Source organism: Ceratosolen solmsi, unplaced genomic scaffold (assembly GCF_000503995.2).
Source record: "Ceratosolen solmsi marchali unplaced genomic scaffold, CerSol_1.0 scaffold14, whole genome shotgun sequence".
Classification (NCBI taxonomy): Eukaryota; Metazoa; Arthropoda; class Insecta; order Hymenoptera; family Agaonidae; genus Ceratosolen; species Ceratosolen solmsi.
Genome location: NW_011948420.1, coordinates 10,109,268 through 10,123,556, shown reverse-complemented (window position 1 = coordinate 10,123,556; position 14,289 = coordinate 10,109,268). Strand labels below are relative to the sequence as shown.

At 31.1% G+C, this 14,289-nt stretch overlaps 2 protein-coding genes across 2 annotated transcripts in view; both read left to right on the top strand.

The window, feature by feature from the left end:
- The window catches only part of Rnmt (RNA guanine-7 methyltransferase), a 2,424-nt gene extending 2,395 nt beyond the window's left edge, over positions 1 to 29 (top strand). The window contains exon 7 of the mRNA XM_011498329.1: positions 1 to 29. This exon is cut by the window's left edge and continues 57 nt beyond it. Within this exon, the coding sequence (XP_011496631.1) occupies positions 1 to 29 (29 nt within the window).
- Positions 30 to 1,318: 1,289 nt separating this feature from the next.
- On the top strand, positions 1,319 to 8,312 carry Top1 (DNA topoisomerase 1). The gene is made up of 13 exons (XM_011498328.1): positions 1,319 to 1,459; positions 2,384 to 2,512; positions 2,864 to 2,909; positions 3,694 to 4,099; positions 4,357 to 4,655; positions 4,738 to 4,847; positions 4,915 to 5,121; positions 5,205 to 5,378; positions 5,518 to 5,612; positions 5,957 to 6,930; positions 7,019 to 7,469; positions 7,540 to 7,689; positions 7,768 to 8,312. The coding sequence occupies exons 1-13, from the start codon at positions 1,319 to 1,321 to the stop codon at positions 7,868 to 7,870; spliced, it is 3,285 nt and encodes a 1,094-aa protein (XP_011496630.1). The 3' UTR covers positions 7,871 to 8,312.
- Positions 8,313 to 14,289: the final 5,977 nt, after the last annotated feature.

The window sequence follows — 14,289 nt, the reverse complement described above, 5'->3', positions numbered from 1 at the left end:
AAGGAAAACCAGAGTTTATTAAAGATTAAATCATAAGAGAAATTATTTCTTTTCGATTTCCGACAACCAGAAGAAATTAAATTACAAAAGTTCATTTTACGTATGACAATTGACAGACAGACTATATTATAACATGCAATAATTTAATTAACAAGAAATTTGTATAAAAGAGAGGGATATAAACGTACAAAAGTAAAATCGTTTGATTTTAGGTAAAGAGAAAGAAAAAAAATAAAAAACACATATAAGCAATTTATATTTTAAATTAATTTATCAATATTGTAAGCTTGTTTTTTATGGTATAAATAATTTATGTTAGAATACATAGATTAAGACAATCTAATACCTAATGTAATTACTATTTTGAGTAATATAGTCTCGGTATCATATATGATTGACCAAAATAATAAATTGAAGCTCCATTGAGCAAATAATTTTTAAGTTTCCTGTATAATTTTTAATTACCACATTTAATTATAATTAGATATGACTATTTATATAAGTAAAAATAGATTATGCATTTTTGTTGGATATGCAAACAAGAAAGCAAGGTATTTTTCATATATTTTGTGCATTTGAAAATAAAAGTAATCGATAAATATTCATTTATTTAATGTTTAAAAGTATGTGTGCGCGTGCTGGAAAGGACAATGCATAAGTCTCTGTAGCTTTTGAACGACGGATATAAAGAAGATGAGCTTGAACACCGGTGACAATCACAATCGACATTTGCAAAGTAAGGGTGCTCTCGGAGGCTATGACCTTTCGTGAGAATATAGAAGTTTTGCACAAACTATACGAAACTGCACGATGCCATTTAAACATTAACGTTCAAACCTTCTGTGACTATACACTATAAATAATTTCGAATCTTTCAACTTGTAAATCCAAATTCACATACACTTATCATTTGAAAAAATTTATTTTTTATCCCATGAGCGCAAGCGTCGCGCGCGTGTGCGTGCGTGCGTGCGTATAGGTTAGCGCCTTCTCATACCATCTCAAATATATCGAGTATTAAATAAAATAGCCGAGCTTTGTGAAGACATTTTTCAAAGCAAAAATGGCTAAAGAATCATTTTTAAAAAGTATTCTTCGATGCTCATAATTGCTTCGTCCCATTAAGAACAATGGCATGATTATTTTGTCGTCTGTAAATAAATTGTACCTAATGAGGCGGCCCCTCCTGTCGCTGCCGTCCTAATCGTCGTCATTCGTAGCCGATAAAAGGTGATAAAATTATCCCAAGCGGCACAAGCTAAGAATTGTAAAAGCATCGTTAATTTGCAAAAAATGCAAAGCTCGAGGTCGCGTGATTATGACAGGCGTCATAATTAACCTCTCATTGATTGATCAGTTCGTCGAGTCGGCCTCTCCGTCCGAAAGTAACGAAGCGAATCTTACGTGGGAAATAGTCGGTACAGGAGAGGGCCTTGGTGGTCTCGCGCACAAGACCTCGGTAGCCCCTCCAGATGATGACACAGCTCGAACATTTCGTATAAGGAGAAGGGCTTGGAGGGCCGTCCGACCGGGATCGACGGGCCGCCGGATAAATAATGCATTATTGCGGCTCCGTGGTTGGACGGGAGTTCGGGCCTCGGATGCCGGACGGTGCGGTCGCGGCCAGCGCATGCGTCCCATGGCTTTTCTGGCACTTAGTCTCTGGCGCGATGATGATTCGCCGATAGATGTGCGGGAGGGTCTTTGCCGTTTTTCGAGTCGAAGTCGAGTCGAGTCGACGAGTGCAGGCCGAGAGACTTGGATAGAGAGAGAGGCAGCGCAGCGTCGGCACTTAGTCGCGCGGACGCGCCGCGCTTTCGGACTTGGTATTCTTTGATCTCTCTCGGTGGCGGACTCCGATCCGAGGTGGTCGACCTGCTCGACAGCCGAAGAGCAGCTCCGTTGAAAGCGCGCTGACGAGGGAAAAAAGTGTAAAAAGTGCATCGTCCCGACATTTCCATCTCCTCGACATCGTCTCCTCCGTCCGCGCGCACACGTACGGACGAGGGAAAGAAGACGCGCGCCCGTGTGTGCGCGCCTGGCAGATACACATATATCTATATAACTATATAACTGCATATCTCTCTATACACACACACACACACACACTCACACATATATATATATATATATATATATATATATATATATATATATATATATATATATATATATATATATATATATTATATGCATACGCATACGTATATGAATATATGCGCGCATATATATATATATATAAAGGAAGAGAGAGAGAGAGAGTCGTCCTTGTCGTCCTCGTCGCCCTCGACGCCCTCGACGCCCTCGACGCCCTCGTCGCCCTCGTCGTCCTCGTCGTCGTAAGTCGGGGGCGCGACGAGGTTCGTAGGGGCAAGGGACATAGAGAGCGAGCGAGCGAGCAAGAACGCAGAGCAGCTCCGTTCTCATTCTCGGCTCACGCCAGAGTCTATCACCCGCAGCGCGGCGAAAAATGGAGCACGGGGAGCCCTGTCCAAGGGCCGAGGTCGACCTGGTGAGTGGCCATTGTTTCCGTACTCGAAACGGGAAGATCTCGGGGGAGTCGCGATTTCGCCTCTCGGCCACCGGCGGCCGAGGACGCGAAATTTTTCTAAGTCCCAAAATGGCGTCTGCGGCTAAGTCCCCCACGTAAGCGCTTGTAAGCGGCGGCAGCCGCGGCTGGGTTATCGAGTCGTGCCCGATGGGTGATGCGCGAGGCCTTCGGTCGGCCAGACCGAGAGTCTTTTAGCCGAGGCGCGCGGCACTTGCTGCCTAACGGCTCCAACGACGACGTGCATTTGAAGCGCTGTGCATCGGGAATGCACGGTACTCTTTAAAAATACTTTATATTGTTTTATCGTTGCAGGAGAAGAAAGCCAAGGAGAATAGTAGTGCCGCGGGTAATCATGGAGGTGAGTATCGCTTAACGAACCATTCCACTACTTGCCCTCTTTGCGATTGACTGTTATTTTTAAGATCGAAAGTCGTCGAGAGTGAGTTAGGGCGATCAGACGGCGATAGGGGATGTGTAGGGTCGTATATTTGACACGTGCTCCCCGTTGAAAAGGAGCGATTAATTTTTTAAATATCACCGCACTGACGCCCGGCACTTTCGACCTCCAGCTTCGAAGCCCTTAATTTTTACATTAACTTTAGCAGCCACCTTTCTCTCTCTCATTTCTTCTTTTTTATCTTTCTGTTTATTCCGTATAATGTAACTGCTTGGCTAATCGATTGACCGATTGACTCGACCAACAACTTAATAGTTCACCCACTGACCTGACAAATGCCTTTAATTAGAATTACCCATTTATTTACTCTCTTTTTTGTAATCTGATTTTTTTTGTAATTTTTTTCTCGTTGTTTGATTTCTTTGCTTAAGAAAAATGCATTGACTCTCATAATGATTCTTACACGCAAAGAGCCAGACTTCAAACGATTTCCATTTAAATTAATTACTTAACCAATGATATTTACTATTTTTGTACATCTGCATGTTGTTGTTGTTGTTGTTGTTGTTGTTGTTATTTCAATAACAATTATAAAATCATAATTTCAAATTCAATATCAATGCAATCAATCATTCAATATCGTCGCGCATTTCTTTATATTATTTACTTGAAAGTTATACTTTATATTTTGAAGCGAGCTCATATTATATTATTATGTATTATTATAAATTATAAATTTGTCTAGATGCTCAAATGAATGGTATGACTAATGGTTACGATCATAAAAAAGAGCACAAGTCTGAACACAAAGATAAAGACAAAGAACGAAGTCACAAGTCTGAACACAAGGATAAAGAAAGAAGTAAAGATAAAGAAAAGAGCCATAAAAGTGAACATCGAGATAAGGATCGACATAAACATAGTTCCAGTTCTTCAAAGGACAAAGAAAAGCATAGCAGTAGTAGTAGTAGCAATAGCAAGGATAAGGAAAGAGATAAAGAAAAGAACAAAGATAAGGATAGGAAAAGTAGTTCATCCAGTCGAGATAAAGAACACAAGGGCTCAACCAGTTCAAGCCGAGACAAAGAAAAAGATAAGGAAAGAAGCAAAGACAAAGAACATCATAAGTCAAGTTCAAGCTCTAAAGACAAGTGTGTAATAATTTGATGCTATCTTACTTATCTGTTCAAAGGATAATAGTAATTTATCAAAGATTAAAATTAAATATAAAGTTTTTCTTGTAAAACAAAAACTTAAACTATGAATGAAGAATGTAATTAAAGTTACATTATACCTCTTGTATTACTCTCTCTCTCTCTCTCTCTCTCTCTCTCTCTCAACAATTCTTAACTTATTCAAATTATGTGCAAGATATCATTAAACTTACAAATAAAATTTGTTTTCAAAGGCACCACAGCAGCAGTTCGAAGGATAAAGAAAGGAGTAAGGACAAAGATAAACACAAAGATAGACACAGTTCCTCTCAAAGTTCTTCTCGGGAGAAGGATAAGGAGAAGAGCTCTAAAGATAAGGAGAAGAAGCATTCCTCTGATAAAGACAAAGATCGCCATTCCACGTCCCATTCGTCTGACAAGGACAAACAACGGTCTGAAAAAGACAAAGAGAAACATGGTTCCTCGGATAAAGACAAAGATAGACATCGGCATGACAAAGACAAAGATCGACATCGGCACAGTAAAGAGAAATGTATATGAAAATTTATTTTTTAAACCATTGACAAAAAATTAGACAAAAGTAATTTCTTTAAATTTCATTCTTTAACATTTAGCTAAACATCGCGATGAGAAAGAAAAGAAAGAAAGGATTAAAGAAGAGATTAAAATAAAAGAAGATCCCGACGCAATTATTGGACTGGACATTAAACAAGAAATTAAATTGGTAATTTACCGTTTCCGAGATTATATATTTAATTTAGAATATATTTAATACAATTTTTTTTATTTAGGAACAAGAGACTTATGAAAAAGCGGAAGAAGATTACGATAGTGGAGACGATAGTCAAAGACTGTACATCAAAGAAGAGGATGAAGAAATTAAGGAAGAAAATAGCATGGATTCAAACGATGGAAATGACACTAGACTTTCTGAAATGCATAATACAACTATTAAGTCTATGGAAGAAGATGAAGATATTGATGAAGATATACCATTAGTAAGTTTGCGATTGATTTTACATATTTATTTTCTTATATTCCTAATATTTTTCAACTAAATTTTTCAATATTTTTAATATAGGCAAACAGATCGACAATATCACCAGGAATTAAAAGAAAAGTAGAAAGCTCAGAAGAAGATGATGACGTACCCTTATCAGCTCGGAAAAAATCAAAAAAAGAACCTGCGGCAGCTAAGAAAAAGAAGAAAAAGAAGATTATCAGTGAAATTGAAGATTATGATGACCGCGAAGAGGTAAATTATATTTTATTTCAATTCAAGGTAAATTGTGTGCAATTAATTAATCTTGTTCATTTATTTTTTTTTTCTCTTTTTTTTTTTTTTTTTTTTTTTTTTTTTTTTTTTTTTTTTATATTTTTTTTATTTTATTTAGAAAGTACAGAAAAAACGAAAGCCAAAAGCTGTGAAAGTAGAAGTCGAAAGTCCGAAGAAAAAAAAGAAGGAGGAAGAACAAGAAGTTTGGAAGTGGTAAAGTATTTTTTTAAGATCCAATTGTATCGTCAATTCGATCACGTGATAAATTCGCATATACTAACCTAATCCTTCATTTTCCTAACCTTAAATTATTCCATTTTATTGCTGCATGCAACTGTAAAGCATGATACAGAGATGAGCAAATTTCTTATGAATGTTACTGCTTTACTTATTATTAATTCAAATAGTTTTTATGTAAGATACGTTAGTCTTGGTCAACTACATAAACTTAGTAACTATAAAATTGTCAAACAATATAAAAGGTTTGATTGTAGAATGTAATTTTTTTCCCATACCTTTTCATGTCCCATGTTTAAAAATAAACTTAATGTATTTAGGTGGGAAGAAGAGAAAAAAAACGATGGAACCAAATGGCATTTCTTGGAACATAAAGGACCAGTATTTGCACCGGAATATGAGCCTTTACCTTCCAGTGTTAAATTTTATTACAATGGCAAAGAAATCAAATTGAGCCACGATGCCGAAGAAGTAGCAACATTTTATGCTCGTATGTTAGACCATGATTATACAACGAAACAAGTATTTAACGATAACTTTTTTCACGATTGGCGTGAAATTATGACAGACTCGGAAAGAGCCAAAATTACAGACTTGAGAAAGTGTAATTTCACAGAAATCAATAATTACTTCATTCAGAAAAGTGAAGAGCGTAAGGCTATGACAAAAGAAGAGAAAAAAGCTATCAAAGAGAAAAATGAAGAAATTCAAAAGGAATATGGCATTTGTACTATCGATGGTCACAAAGAAAAGATTGGTAATTTTAAAATTGAGCCACCGGGCTTGTTTAGAGGGCGTGGAGAGCATCCAAAAATGGGAAAATTGAAAAGGAGAGTAAATCCAGAAGATGTACTAATTAATTGTTCTAAAGATTCGAGTTTCCCCAAAGCTCCAAACGGTCGTAGGTGGAAAGAGATTAGACACGATCCTACAGTAACTTGGCTAGCATCTTGGACTGAGAATGTCCAAGGACAAGTTAAATATGTCATGTTAAACCCTTCGAGTAAATTGAAAGGTGAGAAGGATTGGCAAAAATATGAGACTGCTAGAAAACTTGCAAAATCTGTAGATAAAATTAGAGCAACATATCGAGAAGACTGGAAAAGTAAAGAAATGCGTATTAGGCAAAGGGCTGTTGCATTATATTTTATTGATAAACTTGCTCTCAGAGCTGGTAACGAGAAAGATGAGGATCAAGCTGATACAGTTGGTTGCTGTTCTTTGCGTGTAGAGCACATTACTTTACACGAACAAAAAGATGATAAAGAATATGTAGTTGTGTTCGATTTCTTGGGTACGTATCGCACGTGCGTGTGTGTATTGTGCGTATAATATTTTTATTATATTTTTATTCTATAAATTATTGTATTTATTTATATTAGGTAAGGATTCGATCCGATATTATAACGAGGTTCCAGTGGAGAAACGTGTATTCAAGAGCCTTCAACTTTTCATGGATAATAAATCACCTGGAGATGAACTTTTTGATCGTCTCAATACCACAGTAATGAATAAACATTTGAATGAATTGATGGAGGGCCTTACAGCTAAAGTGTTCAGAACATATAATGCATCATGGACGCTACAGCAACAGCTAGAAAAACTTACGAACCCTGACGATACAGTAGCAGAAAAGATACTTTCCTATAACAGAGCTAACAGAGCTGTTGCAATATTGTGTAACCATCAACGTTCAGTTCCAAAAACTCATGAAAAATCTATGGAAAATTTAAAATCCAAAATTGACGCTAAAAGAGATGCCGTATCAGATGCAGAAGCAGCTGTTATTGATGCTAAACGTGATGCAAAGAATGGTTCTGTTAAAGAAAAAGTGTATGTAATTTATTATTTCTTGAGCTTGAGAAATTTTAATTATTATAATTAATTTTCTCGTACGTTTCAGTTTATATGAGAAAAAAAAGAAACAGCTCGAACGATTGAGAGAGCAATTAACAAAATTGGAGGTTCAAGCTACCGATAAAGAAGAAAATAAAGAAATCGCACTTGGTACTAGTAAGCTAAATTATCTCGATCCACGTATTTCGGCTGCATGGTAAATATAATTTTTGTCATTGTTATTGATTATAATAGTCATTGTAAAATTAATATTCGACAATTGTTGCATTTGTAGGTGTAAGAAACACGATGTGCCGATTGAGAAAATTTATAATAAAACACAAAGAGACAAATTCCGATGGGCAATAGATATGGCTGGTGCTGACTACGTCTTTTAACCCTGTGAATCTCAATGATATGTAACAGTGCGATTTATCTCTTTAGTCAATTTTACTTTAATTGTGGAAATGTCTAGAATAATATGAGTTTTTCGTAACTAAAATTTGCGTGCGTGAGTAAATGTTGTATATTGTCTAGATAATTGATTTCAAGATAATTGTCTAGAAATATTGAGAGAGAAAATCTAGTTAATTGTCTAGATAAAATAATGTTAGATACGTCTTATGTTATCTTAATGTTTTTAAGATAATTTTCGAACACCTCTTGTAAAGGATGATTTAATTTTTTTGTAATTGACGAAAATTAATATTCAATGGTATAAATAGATAGGCGATGATTTTATGGTTTGAGTCTGTAAATTGATGTTAATGGCTTTTAATAACTCAACCTATTTTGATTATGTAATGAAATCTCTGCAGTGAAAACAATGTGAATTTATCTTTTTTTTTTTTTTTTTGAATTCTTTTAAGGAATGCACTGATTTTAAAGAAAAAAATGTATAGTAAATTTTTAGAAAACACAATTAATATAGATAAATATAAACTTATAATTGCCCCAATAAATGACGATTAATAAATTTTCTATTATAAAACAAAGTGTCGATGAATGCAAAGTTTTTGCATAACAATTGCTCACTTCTAAATGCTTTCATCAAGTTACTTAATTATTGAAAACTGTCATTTATTATAGTTTTTATTAAAAAATAAGTAATACAAGGAAATGCAATGTATGTTTGAAAAATAAATGTTCCTACAGATTTATTTTTTTAAATTTGGTAGCACAATACAGAGTAATGAAATGTTTTAGATACAAGAGTGCAAAGTATTATTTTCTTATATTCAATGTATTTAATTTTCGTTTGATTACAAATTAGTGGCTAATGGAAAGTTTTATATATTGGTACAATATGATATATTTTGAGGTACTGCCTTTTTAAACTTATCACATTATTGAGAAAAGAAAAAGAAAGATCAACTTTGTACCTGTAGAAACGTATTCTGTATCATTCAAATTAATTAAATTTTGCGGACGCCAAATTGTTTTTATTCTCGCTATAATGTAGATAATATAATGTATACATAGAATTTAAAATTGCTATATATAAATTATCTATAGTATTACGTATAGATAATTTATCTTATACATTTTAAATGTAGCAAAGAAATTGCTATGAATTCATAAATTGGTTGGAAGATATAATACTTTAAAAAGCAACAGTAGGCTTTTGGTGATAAAAATTCAATATGTAGGTTCTTTTATTTTTTATAGAAAAATATCAGTATATAGAATTAAACAATATATCAGTTCATGAAATAATAATAGTAAATACTTCGTGAATGATAATTTATGTAGCACTGTATACATTTATATAAATATCTAGTCTAAGTAAACATCCTATAAATCTTATAAAGTATAATAGAATTTACTTGTCAAAAGCTCAATAATTAAATAACTTTTTTAATAACTTCATAAGTTTCATTTTTTAGTTTATTTAACATCAATGATCGCATTTTTGTTTTGTTTTGTTTTGTTTTTTTTTTTTTTTTGTTTTTTTTCTTCATATATACTATAACTACATATTATCTTTTCTTTTTTACAATAAGAAGCTTGACAATTATTCTATAAATTTAGCACTTCCTAATGGTTTTATTTATAAAGTTTTTAGTTATAAATGTAACTACTTATTAATGTAACTCTTGTATAAAAGTAAGTTATTATGCAATTTTTTTAACATACTGATGTATCAATTTAGAATACTGTTCATGTATGCTTATATTTATACTCACCTGTGTTATGCTTTGATAAAAATAAAGTATTTTCTCCAATAAATTTTGACACTATTTGAAAAAGTGTGACAAGTCATTTATTGAGACCATTATTTTATTTATTATGGAAATTTTGCAATAATTTATCAACTAGAAATACAGAGCAAACCTTAAAGATATTGTGCATATGAAATTGAACTTGCAGTATAAATTGTAAATAATTTTCATTGCGGAGAGATAGATGTTGAATTTATAAAGAAGTAAAAAAAAAAAGTATTGTATACAATAAATTATCCTGTAATAATGAGATAATGAAACGAGGCAACTTTAATTATCTAGATAATGTATAATACTGGAATTGTGGTGCACATCAGACTGTCTAGCTTAGTAGAAATAATTGTAAGTTTAATAAAAAAATTTTAACAATATCACTGCTAGGAAATTGAACTTTTGACAAGTTAACAATACAATATCCAGCCATACACACGGAAGTAATTTTTATCGAATTTATATTTTTTATTTGTATCGGTTGTATTAATGATATAAATGAAAGTGAATAAAGATAATTGCACGCATTAATACGCTATAACAGTGTTATATATTATCTAGATAATTGTCCTAATATAGTTAGCAATAAATGTTAACTTCTATTTTTCAACATTGTTCATTTTGGAATATCAATGGATTATTTTATGAATTTACTCGTAAACGAGAGCGATTTCCCAAACGAGTCTTTGCATTATTGCCTTATTTTTAATAAAATATTTTAGCAAATATAAGATATAAAAGTTTGAAATTCGACTCCTTAAAGATGCACAAAAATATATACGTAATATTATAAAATATTTTTCGTAAAACAAAATATTTTCAATTTTACTTATACTATATAAACATTAAAAGTGTCCGGTTTAAACATCGAAATCAATCAGAATATTTGATTTGAATTTAATTAAAAACTGAAACCGAATGTGTTATTACTATTGTAATATCGACCTTTCTAATACTATAATTTTATAAATTATTAGGCTTTAAGATTATATTATATTAAATCACATCTGCATTATATACACGCACACGCACAAACGCATACTATATATAGGGGGGGGGGGGGCGGGTGAACGTATGTGCGTGCGTGTGTGTGTATAATGCTACTTCACTATCTCTTGTTCTTAGTGTTATTATAAATCCAATAAAGTATTTAGCCTTATCATAGTGAACAATACTCGATTTCATATTAATAATAAAGTAAGTAATTTATTTCTTAACTTTCTTTTTCGCTAATTGTAATTATCATATGTGGAGTATATTTCGCTAGGCTAAGGTTATAATTTAATAGATAATTAGAAATATAAAAAATTATAAAAAAAAAACAACAACAACAACAACAATACAGTATGCGCCTTAACTCAAGAAAATGATGTATTAAGAGCAAAATACACACAATGAAAAGAGTTACGAAAGGTAATAACGAGCTCTTTCTATGCATCTAAAGTTCGAATATTTATCTTCATATAACTACATTTTTCTAAAAAATGTATTTATTCGTTAGGTAACCGGAAATGGAAAAAATAATGAGTACACATATATAACATTGAGATAATTCATAAAGCGATCATACTATCTGTTTTCCATACGTTTAGGTTTAAGAAAGCTTAAATCTTTTCTATTATATACTTAATAACTAACGATCAGCATTTATCATCATACTTAGATTAGAGGAGCCATGAAAAGATAAACAAAAACAAAAAACAAAAAACAAAAACAAAAAAAAAACAAAAAAAAAAACAAAAAAATATGCCCGCACGACAATAACTTGTCGTGCGCTTGGAAGAATAACCGAATGTACTGGACATTTCTCTGTATAATTATACATGTACAAGAATAAATTAATCCGGGGAAAAAAAAACATCCTTTGACGAATCACTATCTCACTTACAAATCATCGATTAGAAAAGACAGACTACGAATCATAGTCATTGAAATTCCTCAAAGATTAAAGAGGAACACCAATATATCCTTGTAACTATTGCGATTAATTGAGCCATTTGTTTTTTACACGGATTTTTATATATGATTTATTAAATCTCGATCGATATCCTGCGACGTTTGTATGTTTCAATGCGGTATACACGACTTATAATAATCGAATACGGATGTCAATCATTTTGGACATTATATTAATTATATCTCCGCAACAAAACGTGTAAAATAAAATATTGTGAAGTATCCAACAAGGAGAAAAATAAAAAGTAAGTTTTTACCATGATTATTTTTACTCTATGTTCGTTTAATTATTATTATTCACAATTATTTTTATCAACTAATACGCGATTAATTACTGTATGTAATCGAACACTTATTGTCAATCATATTTCTACACATCTATCGATGGATGTGTCGATGGATATTAGAATTCGATCTTCATTTGCTTCTTCACTTACTCGGAAAAGTTTTCCACCTTCTTTTCAAGATAAATTTATTACTCTCAACCGAACGCATCGAAATATTCTGCCAATTATTTTTGAATATGAATAAATTTTTTTTTCCCTTTTCCCTATTATTTCTTTATCGTTCGATTATTAATGCTCAGTTATATTATAAAAATATTCACCGATTCACTAAATTAATTAACAACTGAGCATCGTTTAATGCTGACTAAGTCCTGGTATGAAATATTTGAGTAGAAAAAGGAGCCAGCCCGAGCATACATGAACTGTCAGCATTAAAAGTGAGACAACAATATTAAAATATATGCTTAATATTGTATATTCTAGAGCGAAAAATTAAATTACAACTTTTTTTAGAGCTTGTTTTATCTTCTTTAAATATGTGAAAGCCTTTAACGAGGTGAGAGTGTTTGCAAAATTTTAAAAGCTGACTACCTTTCGTTATATTCCTCTTAAGAAGCGACGTAAGCGTTAATTTTTTTCTATCCATTTAAGCAAATAAAGCCCTTACATTGCATCAATAAATTGCTAATTCATTCTTTACGGCCAAGGAGAATATCCTTCTTTTTGAAACAGAATTTATATGAAGAGAATTAACGCGTGAAAGATTATTAAAATAAACTTTATTAGCAATATTATATTTTTAATATTTTTTTTTTTTTTTTATTTTTTTTTATCAGCTATATAATTACAAAATTAATATACTCGAATCAATTTAGATATATATATATATATATATATATATATATATATATATATATTAATAATATTTAACTTCTCGCTCGTTACACACCTTTATCTTGATTATCCAACATTGTTTTATAAATACAAATATTATTGATCAATGAAAAATACCGACTACGACATATCGCATATTAATAATAGTAATTATAATATTACTAGTTATACTACAATTTTAATGTTAAACAAAGATACATATAAGATACCCTATTAATTAATATTATAATAAAAATTAATATTAGGCCAAAACAAAAACAAAAAAAAACAAAAAAAAAAAAACAGAAAAAGAAAAGATCATTGATTGTACATTGCAATCTGTTTATTCGTATAATGATTTATTATTTTATTTTACAAATTTTCAGCATATAACAAATTAAAAAGACATCGAGTGAAATTTTTTAAACAAAAGCAAACAAAAGTAAAGTTAAAATAAAATACATAAATTCAGCATTTTATTTTTATATTATTTTTCTGGGAATTGTATTGAAATTTGATACCCATAGTTGCCAATTCTGAATAAAGTGTTATGTTAAAACTTTGCCGAGTCTAGAACTTTTACATTTTTAAAATTCAATGTAGTAAATTTAAAGTGGTACAATTTTTTAATAAAGTTCGAATGCAACGGTTTTTTTTTTCTATACTTGCGAATTTGCACATTACACTTTCAATAATTTAATCATCGTGTATATAGTAAATAATTTAGTTATTACTTACTTAATGTATAGTCATATTTATAAAAAAAAAAAAAAAAAAAAAAAAAAAAAAATGCTAATGAGATGCACATCACCCATTGCATTATGAAATCGAACATTGATTATAAAAACAAAATCAGCCGTGCCTTATACTTAAATTTGATATGTCTTTATACGATAGATATCGATATTATAAATATTATGACTTACAAATACATTGATAATGATTAATATATAAACTAGCGTGTTTAAATTTTTTTTTTTTTTTTTTTTTTTTTTCTCTCTTTTTCTTTAACACATACATAACTTATACAGTGTACGGCAAATGAAATTATTTCCGAATTAATTTTTGATGCGAATACAGAACGTTGTGAAAAATTGAATATTTTTTATGTGAAGAATTAGAAAGAAGTTCCTCGGTTATTACCAAAACCAGAGACTCATTACAAACTTTTGTATTTCTAATGAAATATTTTTTTCATCTGTTTAAGACGATTAAAAAATTTTTTCTAATTTTAAACGTTAAGATTGTTTTAAATAAAAATAAAAGATTATCAATCAAATCGTAAATAAGTAGATTTTCACTTATATTACGTCATGTATATAAAATAAAATATTTATTTTCAAAGTTATTTAAAAAAATAAACGTATATACACATACATATATATCATATGCTAATGACACTAGCCATTAATGCATGGGTCAAATAAAATTATATCTATATTTGTCAACTATACGTTATTTATTAACAAAAACAGATGAATATTAAAA